The 23,294-nt window shown below is 43.1% G+C and overlaps 1 protein-coding gene across 1 annotated transcript in view; it reads right to left on the bottom strand.

Annotated features, from left to right (window-relative positions):
* Positions 1 to 23,294, bottom strand: part of CAPN13 (calpain 13) — a 139,864-nt gene that overhangs the window by 8,461 nt on the left and 108,109 nt on the right. Inside the window, exons 13-19 of the mRNA XM_015413874.1 lie at positions 19,098 to 19,264; positions 14,943 to 15,000; positions 12,742 to 12,804; positions 8,603 to 8,660; positions 6,383 to 6,456; positions 4,988 to 5,056; positions 4,683 to 4,761 (exon numbers count right to left, since the gene is read on the bottom strand). Coding sequence (XP_015269360.1) covers positions 4,683 to 4,761; positions 4,988 to 5,056; positions 6,383 to 6,456; positions 8,603 to 8,660; positions 12,742 to 12,804; positions 14,943 to 15,000; positions 19,098 to 19,264 — 568 coding nt within the window. The remainder of the gene's footprint in view (positions 1 to 4,682; positions 4,762 to 4,987; positions 5,057 to 6,382; positions 6,457 to 8,602; positions 8,661 to 12,741; positions 12,805 to 14,942; positions 15,001 to 19,097; positions 19,265 to 23,294) is intronic.

Below are 23,294 nucleotides of genomic sequence, written 5' to 3'. Positions count from 1 at the left end.
CAAAGAGATCTTATCGCAGACCCCATCTTTATTTATGGAGGTAAGGCAATAATTTTAAGGCATGGTGAGCAATTGTTTTCTCCATTTTCCCTGTTCCCTTGCTTTCAGAAAGCATTGATTGAATCCACAGTTAAGCCATTAGAACCAAGATTCTCCAGCTATAACATAATGAGCCACCTTAAGGGCATGTATGCAAGAATCAATGAAGTTGATTTGGTAATATGTTCAGAAGTGACAAGGTTTGTTTATTTATTTAAAGTATTTCTATCTCACCCTTTCTCTAAAAGCAAGCTCATGTGAAGTACTCAACATGCAATTAATTTATGAAATTTTCTGCCAAAAATATGATTATGGTCAATAGCTTTAACGGCTTTAAAACAAATGTTTAAAACAAATGTGTGGTCTATAAACAATCACGAGCTGTGCTTGGCTAAATGGAACCTCCATGTTCAGAGGTATCTCTGAATATTAGATGTTGGGGGGGGGAATAACAGGGGAGGGAGCTTGCCTTCATGCTGTGCTTATGGATGTCTCAGTGGCAGTTGGCTAACTATTTTTAGGAACAGGATGCTGGGCTACTTACATATTTGGCCCAATTTTGTAGGGCTCATATTATTATTCTTTTAGGAAGGTGGGAGAATCAGATTATCCTATTTAATTCCCACTGACAATCAAAGCAGTGCTTGCCACCCCACCAGAAGATATATGTGCCTCCTGGGTCAGAACAAACCATCATTGAAGACAACGGTTTTCTCTGCACGGCGCTGGCTTAACTGCAGAGCCATCCCAATATCTTGGGGTCATCAGTGAAGCAGTATGCACTATGCAGTCTAAGGGATAGGTCCCAGAATCCTTTGCAATGTCTCTGCAAGATCTTAGATGATGTACTGCGGCCACTTGGTGGAACAAAGGAATGGAGTGGCCCTTCTTGTGTGTATGCACACCCCACCAGTCCCAAGCCCTACTCTCTGACCCCCTTTCTGCAAAGGCACAATGAGTGGCGGCCAGAGATGAGGCATTTTCATTTTTTGAATCCCCCCCCCCCCAAGGCTCTCACACTTTATTGTCCTTTAGGTGCCAGACAAAAACATTCCTCTTTAATCCTGGTTTTTTAACTGAGGGGGTTCCATCTTTTTAAAGCTGTTTTTATGGTCTGCTTCTAGCCTCAGGACTGTTTTATAAATAATCAATGATACAGGTGAGAGCAAGAAAGCACACAGACTCTAGGAAAGCAGCAGGTATTTGCAACACACTTGAACCCCCCCCCCCCCAAGGCTCTCACACTTTATTGTCCTTTAGGTGCCAGACAAAAACATTCCTCTTTAATCCTGGTTTTTTAACTGAGGGGGTTCCATCTTTTTAAAGCTGTTTTTATGGTGAATCCCTTGCAATGTCTCAGCAAGATCTTAGATGATGTACGGTGGCCACTTGGTGGAACAAAGTAATGGAATGGCCCTTCTTGTGTGTACGCACACCCCACCAGTCCCAAGCCCTACTCTCTGACCCCCTTTCTGCAGAGGTACAATGAGTGGCGGCCAGAGATGAAGCGTTTTCATTTTTGGAATGCCCCCCCTTGTGGGAAACCCCCCCCCCCCCCCGGCTCACACACTTTATTGTCCTTTAGGTGCCAGGCAAAAACATTCCTCTTTTACCCTGGTTTTTTAACTGAGGGGGTTCCATCTTTTTAAAGCTGTTTTTATGGTCTGCTTCTAGCCTGAGGACTGTTTTATAAATAATCAATGATACAGGTGAGAGCAAGAAAGCACACAGACTCTAGGAAAGCAGCAGGTATTTGCAACACACTTGACATCCAATTATCAGTAACTGGGCTGGAAATCTGCCTGATTCATATGCAGGGAATTCATTTGAAAGAGTTACAAACTAGCTACCATAATGAGGGAGGAGGCTGGTGAACAGTGTTGTGTGCATTACGCATTACACATTCTGCTAAGTTTCTGCTAGTGTAGTAAGAGAAGCTGACTGTGCAGTATTCATATTACATACACACCTTCAGCTCAGTGCTTGTGATATTTGTTTGTTTTGCCTTTAAAGTCTGCACAGCAAGCAATTTCCTTTCCAATGTTACACTTTATTGCCTTTATTATCACAATATCTGTCTTGCATCTTCCCTGATACAGCATGTTAGTGATAAATTCCAGGTAGGAGTAGTCAGAGCATCTTCCCTTCCTTTGCCTCCAAACGCCCATCAGGACGTCTTGTCTGCAGGGGCCTTAGAACCTCTGCTCTCTTCCTCTGCCCCCAATGACTATACTAAGCTTGAGACTGTGATTTGATTACACCTTTTCTTTGACTTTTCCAATCTTCACAGAGGAGAACAAAAAATAATATCTTAGCGCAGCTTAAACAGCCATTTAACCATCTAAAAGGCTCATCTCTAAGGTAGCATTATTGGACGGCAGCTTCCTCTGTACAACACGAAAGGCTGCATATATAAATGCACACAGGAGAATATTCAATGAGGAAAAACAATTGGTTGAGGACTGGGGGTGGGGAGGGAGAGAGCTTCCAATTCCAGATTTGCTCAGCAGATGTCAGTATGAACTAGACTTGTGCATGGCAGTTTGCTTTGTTTCTTTCATTTTTTTTAATGAATTCCAAAAGAGACTGTTTCATTATTGGGCGGTTTCATATGGTTTCATTTCATTTTTATTTGTTTTGTTATTGCTGTTTCGTTTTCATAATTCTATTTTATTATTCCTCATTGGTTTCAATAGGGGACCCCTCCTTCCCCTTATTGGGTCTGTACGTTCTCGGTTTTCTATCCAAACTGGACAGAACATAGAGGTATTTTAGAACTCCCTTAGGACAGACATAGTCCCAAATTTCAGACAGATAAAATCAGAGGTAATGAAATGCACTCATGTTTACCATTAAAGTCTGTGAGATAATTAATAGGGGGGGAAATCCAAATACACAGTAACACAGACAGAAGTGTTCATTGAAGGAATCTGGCATTGCAGCTACTCAGCCTGAAGGACAGTAGCATGAGGAAGAGGCAGACTGGCAAGGCAAAGGCATTTGTTTACACAAAGAGGGCAAAGCATCTGGGCAAGTAGGCAGTGGAGGACCTGGAAATAGATTTGCTTGAACAAGGGACAAGGTTTGGAGAGCAGCAGAGGAGTACAGACCCTAAGGAGAAATTTGGTACAACAGTGCAAGCATTGGAAGGACAGAGGAAGACATGTCCTACCCCCATATCCTTCAGGACCGGCAGGGCTATTTTTGGGCAGGAACGCACAGGAACGGAGTTCCGGCTGGCTCCTGAGTTGGCCACGCCCAGCAGGAACTCATTAGCATAATAGGCCACACCCAACAGCAGAAACTCATTAGAATTGGCTACATTAGGGATGTGTGGTATAACATGCAAATGAGTTCCTGCTACAAAAAAACCCTCTGGGTTTTGACCACAAGGTAAACAGAATAAGAAGCAAAATGTGGGTGTGGCTGGATGGCCACACTTCTAGTAACATGGGGGTGTGGCCTAGTATGCTAATGTGCTGTGCTGTCAAGGGTGTGGCCTAATATGCTAATGAGTGTCTGCTGTTGGATGTGGCCTATTATGCTAATGAGTTCCTGCTGGGCTTTTTCTACAAAAAAAGCCCTGAGGACTGGAATACCACAAACAGATATGTAATCCTACTGGCTACAGCTTGCAGTCAATCAAGAAAGCCCAGATCCTCTCTGCCGGCCCCCCCCTCCCGGAAAGCAGCTTATGCCCTTATTAGGAAGACATTGGCTGCCTTGCAAAAGTGGAATCAGTAGAGTCAGAGAGAGGCAAGACTACAATAACAAAAGAAAGAGAACAAAAAGAAATAAAAGCATGGGCTTTTTTCACTGTAGGCTGTTTACATGGCAGATCTGTTTCATTTTCACATTAATCGCAAAACATCCGATTTTTGTGATTATTGTGATTAATTATGAAAGAAACACACAAGTCTAGTATGAAGTATAAGGTTTGGGGGGGGGGGTTAAATTCACTTCCATGGGATCATCCCTCATAATTCTGCTGAAAATCTAAGGAGCCCAGAAACAAAACTAATGGATTTATAATTTTAAAAAAAATGATCTATGACCAAATGTTGCTTGATTTCAAGGGCAGGGAGGATACTGGTCCTCATATGCTTTTCCCATTACTTATTTCCATGGCAGGTAAAGCTCCAACCAATTAATGTTGCATTCAGACTGTACTCTAAGTCAACATTAAAACTGACATGTGTATGAACCTGGCTTCTTGTGTGTACTTCACTTCTCCTCCACAAAGAATCCCAGTTATAACCTCATTACGTTAATCTGTGATGTAAAAATGCAGGTGGGTGGGTTATGTGGAGCTAGTTTGCCTCTCACAAACAGGAATTAATCCAGTTTTACCATCCGAAATATGTATGTATGAGGAGGATTAACACAGTTTAACTCCTGTGCTTACATTCATACATTATGGGTAAGTGGAGTTAGTTTGCAATCAGGATTCTGGAGGAGAGGAGGAATGAGGGATGCCCATGAACATGGAGAAAAGGCTAGTTCATTCTCATGTCACCTTAACATTGACCTAAAATGATCTCTGAGGACAGTTTAAATTTCTTTTAGAAGCTTTCTCATGAAAATGTACCACATTTCACAATTAAATTGAAAACTGAAACTATGTCCAAAGTAAGTTAGCATACCTGCCATCTGCATTACTCTTCTCAAGCTGGAAATCTCCAGGAATCCAGAATTATTTTCATCTTCCTTTTTAAAAATCTCCTAGAAAATATTTATGCTTGGTTTAAAAGTGGAAATTTCTAGATTCAATTATTGTTTTTATGAATGATCATAGAGTACCTATCCCTCCACCCACCCCCAGCCTCTGTATTTGGAATTTCTTTTCTGTAATAAGCTCCATTCAGGAACTCAAGATCATTAACTATTTAACAGTATGAAACAGAAGAACAGACCAACTGAGAATTTGAATGTATAAGCTCACACAGACCTTGTACTTGTTGAGATACCTCCACAGTGGTTCAAACTCTTGCAGTATGAGTCTTCCATTAGCCTTGAACTGAATGTGTAGTCAAGTTTTAAACAAGCTTTAATTCAGTTCAGTACACAAATATATGCTGATAGTGGACTGATAGTGCACTTGGGCTGATAGTGGACAGCTGTCCTAAACTGAAGTGCCCTTTGATGTGCCTCCTTAGCTCTAACCTCTTGGTCCCAAAGAATGCAATGACACATTTAGTTATATGATATGGCAGGGACAGTAATTCTTCAGACTGCAGGTGGAGAGTTGCATGTTTGAACATTTCCTCACATTAAAAACAAAATATCCCCTGCACATAGAAACAAGCACATTAGAGGAAAAGCCTGGCTGGGATCTTTCTGCCTGACAAATTTGCTTTTCACAGGCAGGGCATCTGGGAGCTTTCAAACATGGGATTTGCCCACCCCGCACCTGCAATCGGAACAGTCAAGACTCTACAAAAGAAGATACTTGAAAGCGTAGTTTGCTCTATGTTTGTTCACATTCACATGTATGGAGGGGGAAAAGGCAATATAGGAAGGCAGTCCTGAAAAGTATTCTAGTGCTATTACTATCCATTATTTTTATTTTCTTTCATTGATCCACAGAGGGGTGGGGAACCTAACTTGAAACTAAACATAAACTTCAGAGGACGGCGGAAGACAGGAAGGCCTGGCGTGATCTGTTCCATGGGGCCGCGAAGAGTCGGACTCGACTGTGCGACTGAACAACAACAAAATGCATTTCTATGAAGACAGAGTGACCTTATTTGAGAAATGAACTGTGACTATAGACAGTGTTCAAATTTGTATGCTTTCCCATGTGGTATAAGGTTTCCTTGGATGGAAAAAGTGGAGACTGAAATGAATATGGTCTGCACCCTAGGTAGGCCCTGGCAGTGAATAGTTTGCAGTAGGGTTGCCAACTGAGGGTGAGGAAATTCCTGGAGATTTGCAGGTGGTTCCTGGGGAAGATGAAGTGTGGGTAAAGGCAGGGGCTCAGTGGGGTTGTGATGCCATGGGGTCCACCCTTCAAAACTGCTATTTCTTCCAGCAGAGGCCATCATTGTAATCTGGATAGCAGATGTAATTCTCTGAGAATGCCAGGCCCTACCTGGAGGTTGGCAACCCAGTTAGCAGAGTGGGCTGACATTCTGAAGACACTTCCCCTTCCCCCAATATCTGATAGAAGTGGTCCGCAGAGAGGAGAGCATGGCAGTTTATAGATTCCCCACATATGTAGTGGGCAGATCTTATGGCAAATATTTACTCACAAAGCTCTTGCAAAGGGAAGCTCAGCACAGCCATAACTCAAAGCAAGGAAGGGCAGCATAAGGGAGGTTTATTGCATTTGCTGAAAAGATACATCCATCAGAGCTAAAAGGCTCCTGCATGAATCGAAGCTGAATCTATCTCCGCTTCCCAGACTGGCCATTAGATCTATAAATGGATAAATCAGAAGGCAAAAGACACAAAGAATAAGGAGGTTAAGGGGGGTAGCAGTGGCAGAATGACTTGCTTTTAACCCCAAGTTTTTGGAAATGGGAGACCTCCACTGCGGGCTGCTTCACAATCAATATTTTGCAAAAGGAAGAGGGGACTAACGGGGGAAAGGATTTAACCCTGTTTTTAAATGCACTTGTTACCAGGATGTATTTTGTACTTTGAGTCTGTGCCCAAATACAAAACATCACATAAGAAATGGACCAAATCGAATGCATATGCTAATTTGCTTAACATGAAATTTTTTTTACACAGGATGTTACCTATCACAGGAACCATTCTACGTGCATTTGAGGTAACTGAAGAAGCACCAAACATTGGGGCTCAATTTGCTTGTGTCAGGGTTACTTGAAGGTACGTGGAGCCACGGAAGCCATGCAGTTTGCTTTTATATGTTGTGCTGAGGCTGAATTGGATCTTTGTCTAGGAGCTATGGTACCTCTCAGCGGTCCTGCACCATACATTTAGAGGAATAATCCAGGAGGGTTGGAACCTATGCACAGTGAACAGAACAAATTTGTGGAATGTCACTTTGCCCACTCCCCTTTCCCACAGCAGTCCCATGTGTTATGTATGTGGACTGCCACCAGGGGTCCGCGGCTACAGTCAAGAGCTTAGCTCCTCCAGACAATAAGAACTTAGGATCCTAGTTCCCCCCAGCATGAACTAATAGGAACTTTGGCGGGAAATTCAAACCCTCCAATGGGACTGTGGGTGTGCTGGGTGGTTGTGTATATAGTTGGCCTTGCAGGGCCGTTCTGTAGTTCCAGTGTTAAGTACAATAAACGTGTGCAAACGCATGTCGTTGTCCGAGTCCTCCATGCGGTGAACCCAGTACTTTTCACCATGCCCCCCCCCCCAAGCTGCTCCTGAAGATCAGGGATCCTTCAAGAACAGTATAGGATGTGGGGCAGGAAAATCGCAGTAGGAATGGATCGTAAGCAAAAATTCAATGGCTAGAGGAAAAGTTCATAGCAGAGTGAGGTGCTGGTTCTACTGATTATCTCTTCCTACTGCAGCCCCCAAACTACACTCCACATCATTCCCTCATGAGTAGCTTTTTAAAAGAGGTGAATGTACAAGGATCTGCAGTGGGAATGAACAAAGGTCTTTTCCCACGATCTTGCTCCATTCACAGTACTGGGGTGCCAACTCAGTATTTGCAAATTGCCTTATACTCTGCAGCAACTTGTTGAATGAACTGGCTGTAAAGGATTATGGTATAATGCTCCCACTCTCCATCTATGGTGTGAATGATAACAAGCTTCTGCTAAAGTAGGGTAGCAGAGAAGTTGACATCTCACAACCCACATGCATTCTGAAGTCTTTGTAACAATGAAAAACAGGTACAATGTTATGCCTTACATGAAAAAGTTTATGTTTTCAAAACTCTCATAGGTATTATATTCTAAACCAGGGAGAGGCAACTGGCAAACCTACCTCCCCCTCAGAGTAACCCAAATTCCAGGAACACCTCTCCTTATTAAGCAAACCAGTTTTTAATAGAGTGTCACCAAGTCTTAGGTCCGTGCTTGGTGCTAAAAAAAACTTTACGGGGTTCTACTTGGCCAGCATAATGTTTAAATTCGGTCACTATGTAACAGCTTTCCATGGGTCTATAAGCTAATGATTACATGTACAGGCATCAGCCAAATGGTTTGTAAATGGCACTCAGTCTGTCTTTCAAGGGCCATTTTTCTCACTTTGGGCTACAATATTAGATATGAGCCTAGCTAAGAGAAACAAACCTGGGAGAATGAGGAGTTATAGAAAGTTAAGCAGTGTACACGAAAGGTTTAGCGTCCTTTTATCTGTTTGTCTCTTTTCCATTTCAAAATCGATTCTCCATCCTCTGCTTTACGACACATGTTAAAGATCAGCCTGCTGATGGTGTTTCTGGTTTGGTCTTGTATCTTGGCTTCCATGGAGTAGTGACTGGCTTGATATGGCTACTTTTACTTGCCCTTCAACTTTTGCTCAGTTCAAAATACAGTCCCCGTTAAAAATTAGTGGACAACTAGGACACTGGACTGAGGAAAAGAGAACTTCAAAAATCATATCTGACCATAAAAATGAACTTTACCTTTCAGGAATACATCATTAAGGATCCTTTGCAATTGTGAAGCATCCAAGTAGGAACTCTAATAGAGAATATAAGAAAAGTGCTTATAAGTGATATAAGCCACTACAATGGATTTCATAGACATTTAAACTACGTTCTGGGAGACCTGGGTCACCCTACTACCAGTAAGCTTGCTGGGTAACCTTGGTTGTTTTGAGGGGAAAATGGGGAAGGGAAGATCATATATGCCTCTCGGAACCCTGTGGAAAAAATTGGGGATAAAAATGTTCTAGACAGACAGAGCACAGTCCAGGGAAACTTTTCTTGTTGCCACTGAAGCAAACGGGTTTCTTTTTCTGTCACTTTCCCTTGGATCTTCCATTCATTTCAGGGCATCTTACACAAGAGAAATTTCCCAATAGATTGTGCTTCATTCGTCTTATTTCTCTCATTGGCCCCAATCCTGCTCTTGGCTTTCCCTCTGTGTGAATAACATTCACTCACGCTGATAGATTTGCAAACTTTGCCAAAGAAAGGAATCTCGCTCTCTCTTATCTCTACACATTTACGTTTGTTTGCTGCTCTTGTTACTTGGTGATTCTCAACAGAAGCTCTTTCTGCTGTTCCAGCAAGAACATTAGGAAGGTACGTAAGAACGATAACTGGTAATAAATGTCAGTAGGGTACATAATGCAGCTGTCTTCACTCTGATGCTGTGTTAAACTGAATACATTGCTGCTTTTCTTACATCTATTTATTAATTTAGTACTTAAAAAAAAAAAAACCCAAACACCTCTTATCTCATTTTTAACATTCTTTCGCTGATTGCATATTATAGAGACATAGAATGAGCTGGCTTTACTAGCTAAAACTTAACAAGTAGATTACAGTGGCTATTCCAGTCCCCCCAAAAAACAGTTATTAAGAAGAAGAAAGCTCATACAGTGACTGGTTGAATGAGCTCGCTCCCTCATGACCTGAATGGTGAAAATAGCCATATCAAGCATGGGACATTTGGGAAAGACATCAGGCTGTCTGCTCATATCTAAAAGTGTTATGCATGTCAGTTGGTTAATACACATTTGACCCCTGTTCCCCTTGGCTGCACATCATTTTTCTGTTATTGTAGCACTGAGATCCTGCCTTAGGATTAAGGTTTGCTTCTTTATTTTGAAGGCTTTCCCCCTAATTACAACAGCCAAGAATTAGATTTTGCTGTGGATCAAAAGGTTTTGCTTCTTTATTTTGAGGGCTTTTTTCCTAATTACAACCAAGAATTAGATTTTGCTGTGGATCAAAGCCCTTTTTGCATCTTACATGGATTTGCATTTTGCTACATTTCAGGTTTATGCTTTTATAATATTACAGTGCGCATCCCAAATTGAGTGACATGCACATGGGAATGATAACCCTTGATGAATTTTGTGAATGTCCAAGAGCCTAGAGATACAGCAGTGAGTGTGTGGGCAGTATTTGTCAGAACTCTTTGACATATGTCTAATAAAGTACACACAGGAAGCTACGTTATACTGAATCAGACGATTGTTCCATCATGGTCAGTACTGTTTACTCAGACAGGCAATGACTCTCCAGGGTCACAGGGCAGACATCTTTCACATCCTTTGTTACGTGTTCCTCTCAGCTGGAGTGTAGTGGTAGAGAGAATGAGCTGAGATATGGAAAATTACTGGTTCAAACAGGCCCATAGCTCCTGGGGTGCTGGGGGTGACACCCCTCTCAAATCTGCCCTGCCCCCAAATCTTCCCTGAGGCAAAGGGGGCCTGGGGCTGCTGGCTGGGAGGGCAGTGGTGAAAGTGGCTAGCCAGCTGAACAAGAGCGGACGGGGAAGGCGTGTGTGCCCGGCACCGGCTCTACTGGCTCTGCCCCCAGCCCCAACACATGCAAAAGGCCTGGCCTACAGCATGACCTGAGCCAGGGCCAGCCTCGCTCCTCTTCCCCCTGATAGGGCTTTGCAGGTTTTCATCACTTCCTTTGGTGACTCTGACTTCCCTGTATGTGACTCTTGTGATGATCGAGTTGCAGGGAACGGAGGGGAGGGGAGGACAAAGAGACCAGGCAGGCAGGCAGGCAGGCAAGGATAGGGTGGTGAGGAGGGATGAAACAACAGCCAGAGGGGGAAGGAAGGGGGGATCTGGCTGTGAAGGGGAAGGTCTGGCTGTGAGCCTGGGGATTGTCTCCAATTGCACGTGGTGGTTGCTCCCAGGGTGGTGTTGCTCTCTTTCCTGCAGTCAGTAGTCACTTGTTGCAGTGGCCCTGTCCCTCCCACTCAGATTTCATGACTACAGCAAGGGTTTCGGAGCCACGATTGACCTCGGCCGCCTCTGTGTTCAAAGATTCACTCCACATGAAGCCCCAGAGAAGCCAAACAAAGCTACTGGCTGTAGCAGGCAATTAGCTCTGCTATTTAATTTAATTTAATTTAATTCAGTTAATTAAATTAGCCACTGTACCCCCTCTTGCCCCCCCCACAAAAATATCTAGCAACAGGGGTGGGTTCAAATGTAATCTCACACTCTAAGGTGTCCTTTGGCCTGATGGCAAAAAAGGTGGTAACACTGGCCTACCTTACCGGGCGTCAGAATTTCTTTGATAATGTACTTGAAGTAGGGATGCTGCAGACTTCTCAGGGAACATGTTTGACAGCTGCAATCACCTACAAGCTGAGCCTCAGATTTGTTTGATTTGCTGCTGTCCAAGTCAAACAGCTATTGAACAGCTTTGTAGCTAAATAGTAGCTGTGATGGTGAAGTTTCATTTCCCTGCCTTGCTTTTTGTATCTGAGAAATCAGTGAAGTTGAGTCTCCCCATAGACAATTGGGTCAAGTAATTAAAGGACATGGGAATGGAACTATGACTCCCATAAGGCTGTGCAAAAATACACGTGGAAAATAGCCTCAGTAAGTGAAATCTCAAATAGTAAGAATTTTTTTTATTAAAAGAGGAACGTTTGGTTATATTCGCTGGCTGGCTCGCTGATCTGCTTGCAAACAGTTGCAGGATCAATTAAAAATAGGCCCTTTGTTTGTAACTGGCATGCAGAGCATGAGCTGAACCAGAGGGTGTTCAAGAATCCCTAATGGGAAGTGCTTTGAACACTGAAACCACTACACAAATGTTAAGCATTATTATTCATATTATTATTAACAGCCACCAAAGTTTAAGCATTCACTGAAGATTTTTTTTTAAAAAAGAGCCTTATTAACCAATTTGTAAATAAATGTCAGATTTGTTATACAATCCAACCTTTTCACACTATAACTGCAATGATTCTCTTACTCCCAGAGCTGCTCTTATACTGCCTCTACACCTTGAAGTCTGTTTTCCTTTTTAATCGTACAGAACTGGCAACAGAAGACATTAGGCATGAGATGGCAGCCGTCTCCGCTGGTCTTTTGCTATCCGCTCACGGGATCATCTGGAGTCACAGCAGCTGTGTTGCACTTCTGCTGCTTTGCCATCCATTAGACAGTGGCATCAGAGAACTGAGAATCCGGCCCATTGCCCCTGCAGCTTGCCGTTGCCTGACTCATGAGCCATGTAAAATCTTCCTTCCTTGCCCTCAGTGCTCTCGGAGACAAACCTTGTGCATTATTCGCAGTAGGCAGTGTCATTTCCACCTTTTATGCGTTGATATAACTATTAGCTGTGAGAGGTCTATTGTGCAGAGGCTTTTGGCAGCAATTTTTCTCTTGACTAAGTCAAGGAGTCCTTTATAACAGTTTATTAAGCCATTAAGAGCATCTCCTGTGAACACATGCAGCTCGACTCAGAAAGAATGGGAATCAATTACCCAAACATTGACTGATGTCTGCTTTCCAAACGCAGCAAGTGCAAACTGAAAGTAATTCTGATCAGAGTAAAATATGATATACATACCCAGGTATATTTGTAGCCAAGGGTTACTGCTAATTGCTTGTTTAAGGAACACCTTTCTTCCTGCAGGCAATCAGTTTAGAGCCATCTATTATATTCTAGCAAGGTCCCTTGCCTCTTTGTTATAGCGGCTGGCTAGCAAATCAATAGAGTTTTGAGATACCCACTTGAGATCTGCATTTTCTAAGCCTAGCAAAGCAAGACACTTATTTCGCAATTCTGCATGTCTTGTTAGAGTACACAGGGTTTTTTTTCATTCAACATACCTGATTAGCATATCTTCGGAAGACTTCTTCATAAGAGTTGTCTTGATTCCACCTGGGCATTTCCTGGATCAAAGAAAAGGTACAAGTACAAAAACAAGTCACAAAAATCATTCTGAGACATCATATTATTCCCATGGCCCAGAGACATGTCTAGCAATTTCCAAGTGCCAGCACTTGCGCACATAAAGGAACTAGTTGTATCCTGAAAAACCTACAAGCAATAAGAAATGTGATTCTCAATTATCAATTATGTCCTCTGATTACACTGAACTGAAGTTTCTTCCTGTTGTCCTGTGTTAATTTAGGTGACTGAAAACTGCATTTCCATACTTCCAAAGTCCTGATTAACCAAGTCATTTACTTGTGCAGGCTGCTCTCTATCAGGCAAAGAACAATGAGAAGAAAAGGTATTATTCTGTGGAGGTTTTGTGGAACAGCAGGACTCTATTTCAACAAAGTTTCAAGGATGAGTACAATTGGTAGTCATACCCTTGGAGAACATGCCAAATGTCACCAAAGCAAAGGGGGGGGGGGAGACAAAAGGAAGAAAGTAGAACCTACCAAGGAAGGGAAGAGTAGGCAGTTACAGGAGACATGCAAAGACCCTCCTCAACTGAGCAAGGTAGCAGGTAGCTGCCCTGGTCCAATGTAAAATCCAAAAACAGAAGCCATGGAATACCCTTTATTAAGATCAACCAAAATAACACAAAGCAGTGTGCAATCTTTAGAATTATCCTGATCTTTCCATGAGGCTGGAAGTTTAAAAACAAAAAGCAGAAGGGAGAGGGGAAGGAGAAGATAAAAAAGTTTCATGCCATGATCTGAAGGCATCAGGTAAGCATCCTGTGTAGGATGCCCAGGAGATATGCACAGAAAAAAACGTTGTTGGGTGGAACTAGTGGTTACAGATCCAACCTTCCTCCAGCCTATGGACCCTTACTCTACCTTAAGTGGCTCTTCTATCGGAGGAAGAGACATTCAAGCTGGCAGAAGTCTCTTTAGGCTGGAGGAAGTCTGCAAACGCCTCAGTGGGGAACCCAGTGTCAGGATGCCCATTTGTTCTTGTAGAAAAATGAGAAACAAAAGCATTCAACTGAAAATATCTATTTATATCTATCTATCTATCTATCTATCTATCTATCTATCATCTATCAATCATCTAGCTAGATATAGAGAATCAAATGTGTCTGTAACACTGAATTAAAAATACCCCCCCCCCAAAAAAAGAGTGAGAGGAGGAGGACAAAGGGGTGTGTGTGTACTATTTACAGTAGCAGTTCTGGAGATAAATTTTAGCTGATGCACAAATGGAAGCTAAACTGGGCAACATGGCCTAGTGCTGGGGGAAACTGCACTGGCACTGTTTTTCCCCGGGTCTTTTCTCAGGAGGGGATCATCTGATAATTTGCCCAATTAGTACAGCTAGCATGTTGAGAATATAGATTGGAATGGAATTCTCTGGAGTTCATCACATTGTGAAGCAGTCGTGAGGTTTCTTTATCACACATCCAATTCAGAACTCACCCCACATTTACTGTGTCACGGTGGATTTTAATAGCTTTAAAGGTGTTTAAACATTGTCCTAGACAGCTAATTGAAGAGATTAGGAGTACAGCACATTTAAATTAAAGCAAAATGAATACTGTAAGAAACTGAAACAGTTATGTCATTATCATTAAAAGACCAGTCATAGAGGACCATTTTGGTTTGGTTCAAGATGCACTAGGAAACTGTAAGTCAATTAATATTCATTGGGTTGGTGCAGTTCCCTTAGGCGTCCTCAGTCAATTATAGGCATGATGAATCTAAATGCACTTAAGAGATTTTAATGGAAGAGATCTGATCATGTTTCTCCCATTGAAACCTAAGGAACTTTAAATTTAGCTTAGCTAAATTTTGCTTCTTGGAAAGACTCTTTGTGTGATTTCCACTGAATGTTTATTGGAAGTAGTTTAAAACAGTTTTACATCCCTGGTTTTGTCCTTAACCAGTAGTAGTTTTACTTTTATTCTCTCTGGATCTCCAATGAAGTTTTTACATTTCTGAAGATGATGACAAGATTTGCCTTTGGGATAAATTTATAGTATTGCCCTGGACATTAGTTTTAAATCCCGTAAATTCAGAAAAGGAGCTCCAGGCATGGTCTTTTTCAGAGCAGCTCAGTGAGAGTACTACGGCTCTTCATGGAAACCAAGTATTACAAATGGATATCGAATGCTCAGCACATAGTCTGGGACTCTTTGAGTATATTCATTGCAACTGAACAAGAGGGCAAAATTTCAGCAAGAGGAAAGAATGGCAGAACATGTTCCATATTTAGACTGGGAAAGTGGCCAAAGACCAGCATTATGGCATATTTTCCTGTGCCTTTAAGGGCTTGTTGGCAGGAGTGGCTGAGCCCTGACATCTATTTTCAGTGCTTTCTGGATCCTGGTAAATGTGGAGGGCTGTGCTTGACTGGAGTATGAACCGTGGTGTCCTCATGCACTTATGATTTCCAGGGCTGATGCTATGGCAAGCATGAGGGTCTGAGTTTAGGAAATTAAGTAGAGCGGTTTCTTTTGTTATTGTCGCTGCACTAGAATAACTGAGGTCATATCTGATATCCTTTTGTTCTCCACACAGCTGTAAGAACAAGGAGACTTTTCTGATCTTAGGTATGATTGCCGGCTATCTATGTGAAATTGCTCTCAGGTAGGGTCAGATTGGATTGACTCCATAATTCATGCATTAATCCATCCATGCCCATATGTGTAATGATTAAATCTCTTCTTATATTTACATACCTTTGGCACCATTGGATTGAGTTTAGTATTTGGTTCCCTAAGGGAAACAAGAGTAAACTGCATGAGGACAGAGCAAATGTTATTATTTATTAATTTATTATTTTAGATTTATATCCCGCCTTGCCTGTGCGTGCAGGCTCAAGGCGGCGTACATAGACTAAAATACGATAAAACACAATACATAAATACATAACAATAAAATTTCAAACCGTAATATACATAAGTGCAATTAGTGCAGATGGCATTTGCTGAAGAGGGCCGATATAGGTAGGCCGGTGTCCAGTCATCTTTTTGTCTGTAACATAGCTTAATGGCCATGCTGGTTTGATTTCCAGTGCTCATTCCTCAGTGGTGGCTCCTAATCAAAGGCCTGGTGGAAGAGCTACATTTACAGGCCCTGTGGAACTGTGATAGGTCCCACAGGGCCCTGGTGTCTTCCGGGAGCTCATCCCACCAGTATGGAGCTGCCACTGAGAAGGCCCTGGTGACTGCCAGTTTAACATCTTTTAGACCAGGGACAGTCAGGCGATTTTGGGTCCCTGACTTCAGTGCTCTCTGGGGGACATGTGGGGAAAGGCGGCCCCTCAAGTAGGCAGGCCCCCAACCATATAGGACTTTAAAGATCAAAACCAGCACCTTGAAGCAAATCCGGTATGCTATTGGCAGCCAGTGCAGTGCCTTCAGCACAGGCGTGATGTGCTTTCGTATAGAGAGACCCATCAGCAGCCTGGCTGCTGCATTTTGCACCAGCTGCAGCTTCCGGATTTGGGACAAGGGCAGAGATCGGAAGAGAGTGTTGCAGTAGTCCAATCTCAAGGTGACCACTGCATGGATCACCACTGCCAGGTCATTGTGTTTGAGGAAGGGAACCAACTGCCTAATCAGCCATAGATGGTAAAAGGCTACCTTGGCAGTGGCTGCTACCTGGGCCCCATTGTTAAGGTGGCATCCGGGAGCACTCCCAAACTCCTGACCCTCGGTGCTGGCACCAGCGGTGCCCCATCAAAGGTCGGTAATGGAATCCCTAACCCCAACCCGCTCCGACTCAGGCACAGGACCTCCATCTTCATTGGATTCAATTTCAATCGGCTCAGTCTCAGCCAGCCCACCATGTCCTAAAGTGCCCGATCCAGGTCCTCTGAGGTAGAGTCAACAACAGATATAGCTGGGTGTTGTCCGCTAGCCTATGCCTTCAGGCAATCTGGGCAAGGGGTGCACGTAGATGTTAAATAACATTGGGGATAGCACCGCCCTTTGGGGGATCCTGCAAATCAGTGCGTGCCTCTGAGACATCTGCTCTCCTAGTGCCACCCTCTGTCCCCGACCTTGGAGAAAGGAAACAAGCCATTGCAAGGCAAACCCCTGTATCCCTGTGTCAGTGAGGTGGTGGATCAGTAACTGATGGTCGACTGTGTCAAACACCGCTGACAGGTCTAACAACAACAGTACCACCATGCTGCCCGGATCCAGGTGCCTCCAGAGGTCATCTGTGAGGGTAACCAATGCTGTCTCCATCCCATGGCCCGGACAGAAACCAGACTGGAAAGGGTCTAGCATGGAAGTGTCATCCATAAAGCTCTGCAACTGAATCACCACCAATCTCTAGTGTATTTGCCCAAATAGGGCAAATTTGAGACCGGCCGATAGTTAGCCAATTCAGCTGGGTCCAAAGATGTTCTTTACTGTTGTCATTATCAAGTGAATATAAGCAACTAATAATTTCTTTTGGTCAGTTGATCACCCTTAGACAAGTTGACTAATGGAAATATCCAGGCCTGTAGCAAGTCAGGGGGCATTTAAATTGCTTAGGGGGCACTGGCTAATCGAATTAAAGGAATACCCGACTCTTCCCTGTGCCTGCCGCCACTTGGGGGCCCTGGGCTGGATGGGAAGTCAGGGGGCCTTACCAGTGAGTCAGGGGGCCTAGCCTCGAGATGCCCCACTATAAGCAAGAGCCTGGAAAAACCCTAGTTGGACCTAAACTCAGATTAGTGGCAACAGGATAAACACAGAGACAAGTACAGAAATAGCCAATAAATATGTTTACCAATGAAAGCTGCTAAATATTAAAGGATCCTGGATATCACAATGCTACTTATATTTTATTCAGTTTGCATATATGATGTGTCTCTTAAGTGTGACTTTTTCATAATCCATTCTATCACATCAGACACATGCATTTATAAAGTTCACAACACTCTCCAAACATTTAACACTTGTCTTTTCTTCAAATTGGTGAGAGAGAATTAATGGGTGTTCATAGAAGTTTTTGGCTTACGACTGTTCATTTATAACGATGTGTTTCTTCTCTGTTCAGCACCTTTGTTTGCTATTTAAACTCAAATAAGGTGTAATAAAACCAGGGTTTCTAAGTCCTGACCTTTTTCAGTGGAATCAAGTCAACCAGGCTTGCCAGGTCTCCACCCACTGCAGGCCCCACTGCTCCCACTGCTGCTTGGAGGAGCAGTGGGAACAAAATGGGGAGGTGGTTGGTTTTACCACAGAGTCTTGGGTGAACCCTACATTGTGATAGTGATGTCACTTCTGGCTTTGTGCTGGAAGTGATGTTGTGACATTTGCACAACACCGTTTGTCACAACTCCCGCCCATCGGGGGGGGGGGGGTTGCCGGTGCTGGGCTATCAACCCTCACAAGCAAATCAGCAGTACATCCAAAATTTCCCACCAATGAAATCAGATTATTGTTGTCACAATAACTGCAATAAGAGCTCTATCCCTTCATTGTAACAAACAGACACATTGAGCCTCATTGTGGAACTCCTTCCTACATTAACCAGAATCTGACTCCACAAATTGTTCCAGTATTTCAGGGAGAATTTACAGCACATATTTCCATTCCCCGCCTTCTATTACATTTTCATCCCATTCTTTCTCCAAGGAGCTCAGCATACAATCCAAGATTATTTCTTTCTCTGTTTCAGCCCCACAAATGTTAGGCTGAAAGACAGTGAGTGGCTCAATGAGCATCACAACTAGGTGGGGATCTGAACCTGGCTCTCTCCTGTCCTAGACTGAGTATCCACTACACCACGTGGCATCACCATTTATGGTTACTTTATGGGTTTGAAATTAATCACAGGCTATTTTGTTATTGCACATTGGTTTATATGGATTTTTAATTACTTTTAATTACTATTTTTAATTATTGTTAGAATTTTGCTAGATTTAAATTAGTGTAACAAGCCACTTAGGTTTAGCGGTTGGATATATATATTTAATAAAACAAAAAGTGTAAGTAGAAGATTTACTCTCAGGAAGGGGGCTTGGTGAACTGGAAGATCTTTAATGAAGATAATTAATAGGATGAAGAGTCTTTAAAGATGAGGGTTATCAATAGGGGGGCCTCCCAAGCTCCATCTTCATTATCTTCCTCCCCTGGTGGTGCAGTGGAAAGGAAAATGACCAAAACAGCAGCACTTTGCTGATGGTGAGATGTCATTTCTGGAGAATACCCAGAAGGTCTTTTCTTAGGAAGATACTTCATCAGAATTTAGGAAAGTGGATTCTCTTTGACCTCTTTAATTTAAGATGACATTCACAACAGCTTTACCTGTTATTGCTCTGATTTCTCTGGAAAATTCGTAGAAGGAATTCAGACTCTTGGCCTTCTTGTGATGTAGCTGGAATAATTGTGTAGATTCCAGGGAGCAAATAAAAGTAGTCCCCAACCTCTTGTGCTTGCTTAAACCCGGTGTTTTCTTGAAGTTTAGTTCTCCCCTTAGACACAATATATGAGAGACAGTGATCAGGTGTCCTGGGCAATGAATCCATTCTCCAATTTATTCATACATTCAGTGGGTAAATTAGAAGTTAAAATGACACTTTGCAAGATCCTGATTTGCCTCTCCTTGGTCCCAGAATCACTGATAATATAAATAATAGGAAGGATGGTGGGTAGAGTCTATGGTGCTGAAGAGAAGAGCCATATCTTGAACATAGACCTCTTGGTCATATACCCATTATAATTCTGTTGCCATGTCTGAGCTTGCTATCCATTCTCATAAGAAAATGACATACCCTATGCTATTTGTTGTTGTTCCAGTATTTTCATCAAGATGTAACAATAAATAAAATCTAACAGCTATTACTCTGATGACATGTAAAGACAGCATAATAAAAACCCTTACTAGACATATTCTTACAAATACACTGAAGTGTATAAATCCCATTTAGAATGGTTACACAGAGTGGCACAGTAATTTATGAGCCATGCCTTTGGGAAGAAAAAAAAAGATACAAACTTCTCTCTTGCAAAAAAAAGAAGAGGGGGAGGAACCTAATTTTTTCAGAGAAGCACTGAACGTATTTGAACTTCAAGACATGACAGATGAATAATTCGATAGACCTAAATTGAGACAGCTCTTCTGAAGCTAATAGAACCTATTATGTCTAAGCATATCTTTTGTCCTAAACATTCAAATGCCTCTATGACATCAGGATTGTGCTTACGTTGTCTCTATAACACACTTTGCAAGTTTCTTATCACAAATAGAAATTATTTTAAGATTAATACATTGAGCCTTTGTCAACATAGTATATCTTTGCTCTCATCCCCCCCAAATCTAAATGTTTAAGATCTTAATGATCAAGGCCTTTGGCAAGGATGAAGTAACAGGGAATTATTCTTAACTAGCAGTAAAGCTAGTTGTAAAAGCAATACAATGAGCTCCAGAAAGATGTCATGTGTAAGGAATGCATTGGCTGGAAGTAGGTTAAGTACATATTAGCAGTATGTAATAGAAAGGCACAAATGTGGAAGTAAAGTCTCTCATTCCATATTTTTCACAAGGTCACACAATGTGGGCCAGAAAATGCAGCACACAGAGCTCTGTGGAGTAATTTCTACAATTGGGCAGTCTGCAAATGTAGATCTGCCTGCTGGTATGTCTGTATTTGTGCTTTGCAGCATCTCTCGGGTTTTTGACTTCCTGTTTTCTGTGTGTCTGGTCCCATCCTCTATCTCTGTTTGTGTGTATCCACTGGCTTTTTATGTGATAACTTGGGCTGGTCCCCCCCCCACCTCTGCTACGCTGACAGCTGTTTACTTGGTGGTGGGGGGGTTCCATTGTGGAAAGTGTTGCCTCAGCAAACTTGGCTTGGAGACTAAAGATGGTTGGTTTTGTCCTCTGAGGGAATCAATCATCATCTGGCGAGGAGAGCTAAGACAGTAGCTGTGTTCATTGGAGTGAAGCAACCGTCTTCTGAGGAGGGAAGTTTTGGCGGGCCCCACTTCTGTGGGCGGGACTCAGGCAATGCAGCCAGTGGATAGGGACAGCTTCTGAGCCATCATGGAGCCAACTGATTTAGGGGTGTGTGGAATGTTCAGAAAGTGCCACCCCACTACTCAATTATATATAAGGAGAGATAGTAACTAATTTGCTCAGCCATAATGTAAAAAGATGGCTTTTACAGTGCTCATAAGGAGTACCCACATGTCAGTGTTTATTGTTCCCAATAGAAATGTAATAAAATTTATTCGTAAGTGGCAGGAGGAGTGAGAGCATGTTCTTGTCATTATATCATGGCTACCAAAAAAATGTTGTGCATCATCCATCTGCACAATGTCTTCCAGAAACAAAAGACCACTGGTCCATATAATATTGCTCCACATGACCTCTGTATTTAAAGTTTCTTGAGTGTGTAAGACTGAGGGCTGCCATCTGCAGATTATTAAACAATTATGTCCAGTATAATGTGAGACTTAGTGGTTGCAAAAATATGTTCATTTGAAAACTGTAATAATCAGCAGGCATGCCTCATAGATTTAAAATGCTCATTACCCCCCCACCCCCCTGAATTCTTTATTGTCCTATCTGATCAAGGGAAGTCAATGGTCTGGCTAGAGTCACCCTGGAGAGTGCATCATATCTCTGAGCAGCAGCCCCCACCATCTAGAGCAGGAAAAAATGCACAACATTGGATTCCATCTCATTGTCAGAATCTAGAACGACCAAGGAGCCAAAGTTGAGACAGAATTATACAGATAAGAATGGGTAGAGGAAGTGAAATCTCCGTATAGGCTGATAGAATAGCATGGATAGCATTATGGACTTGGATGAACTTGGATCTAGAGATCAAGGGCTGAAATACCACCCCCAATGTGAACTCGTAATGAATCACTGGGCAGGTAAGTATGTCTTTTTTTTTTGCCTCGTATTCCCGCTTGTTGTATCAGAATAACAATACCATTTTAAAAGCTAGGCCCCAAAGACAAGATATGGTGTTATAAATATATAAAGAGATCATTTTAAAGGACAATCAGAAGAAGCGTTAGGAAATTAATAGACTTGCAATTTTTTAGCATGTATTTCTTGTGCCTGTTGATCATATCATCATCACCTATATAGCTAATAGCCAGTCTGATTTCTGTGCAGATACTTATTTCCACCAACAGAGGGCTCACTCTCCCCCAATAGCTTTTCTTACATAGTCAGGAGACTTCCTGGGTTGGCAGAAAAATCCAAAAAGTAAAAAAATCCCTCCAGGGACAGTTGAATTCCCTCAATACCTTTTGAAATGGCCTCCACAGAGCTCTACTTCAGGCATCATTTGTGGGAGATTAGAACGTTCGGGGGGGGGGGGCTTCTAACTGGCTTTGTCAGTGAAAGGGGGGGGGAAGGGCCTTTTCCATTCCTATTTTGGCCTTTGAGGGAGGGAGCCTTGGGCCAGGCCTGAAAGGGGTTGCTGCCAGTGCCAGGCTGGGGAATTCCTAGAGATTTTGTGGTGGACTCTAAGGAGGGCTGGGTTTGGGGAAGGGAGAAGCTTCAGCTGGGTATAATGCCACAGAGTCCACCCTCCAAAGGAGCCATTTTCTCCTGGGAGACAGGCCTCTGCTGTCTAGAGTCCAGTTGCAATTCTGGGGGGTCTCCAGGTCCCACTGGGAGGTTGGCAACCCTAGGCCTAGCAGCAGTCTAGGGTTGCCAGGTCCCCCCTGACTTGCATGACAACTTGGTCCAGATGCTTGCTACTGTTCATCAGCAGCCACCCTATGAAAGCCAGTGAGGTGCAGCAGTTAGAGCTTCAAAGTAAGGTCTGCAAGACCCAGGTTCAGATCCCCATCTTGCAGTGGAAGCTGACTGGGTGATTTTGGACTAGTCACATACTTTCAACCTAACCAACCTCACAGCTGCTTTGGTCCCCACTGTGGAAAAAGACTGTAATTTGCCTAGGTAGAGGCTGTGGGGGAGGGGGTGGAGATGGAAAGCTGAAGACAGAGAGGCAGATAAAGGAAGGTTGGCTGTTGGGTGGGAAGGAAATACGGTTGCCAATTCCAGCTTGGGAAATTGCTGGGCATTTGAGGGGTGGAGCCTGAAGAGGGTGGGATTTGAGGAGGGGAGGAACTTCAGACCGGTGTAATGCCACAGACTCCACCCTCCAAACCAGTCATTTCCTCCACAAGAACTACCATTGCCAGCGTCCAGGTGAGGACTGGAGATCATTCAGAATTACAACTGCTGTCCAGGTGACAGAGATCAGTTCCCCTGGATAAAATGGCTGCTTTGAAGGCTTGAGTCTATGGCATTATACCCTGCTGAGGCTTCTTGCCTCCCCAAGCCTCACTGTACCAAGGCTCCACCCCCAAATCGCCAGGAATTTCCCAACCTGGAGCTGGCAGCCCTAAGGTGAATTGATCTGTGTAGCTGGGAGATCTGTTGTGATTCTTAGAGTGCTGCCACTGTTGCTATGGGGGGAGAGGAAGCAGGTGGGTGGCTGGAAGTATTGCTGGGTGGGTTGGGAATGCTGGGTG

This window comes from Gekko japonicus, unplaced genomic scaffold (assembly GCF_001447785.1).
Source record: "Gekko japonicus isolate JY-2015 unplaced genomic scaffold, Gekko_japonicus_V1.1 scaffold1392, whole genome shotgun sequence".
Lineage (NCBI taxonomy): Eukaryota > Metazoa > Chordata > Lepidosauria > Squamata > Gekkonidae > Gekko > Gekko japonicus.
Note: the sequence above shows the minus strand (reverse complement) of the source record. Positions and strands in the feature narration are given on the sequence as shown.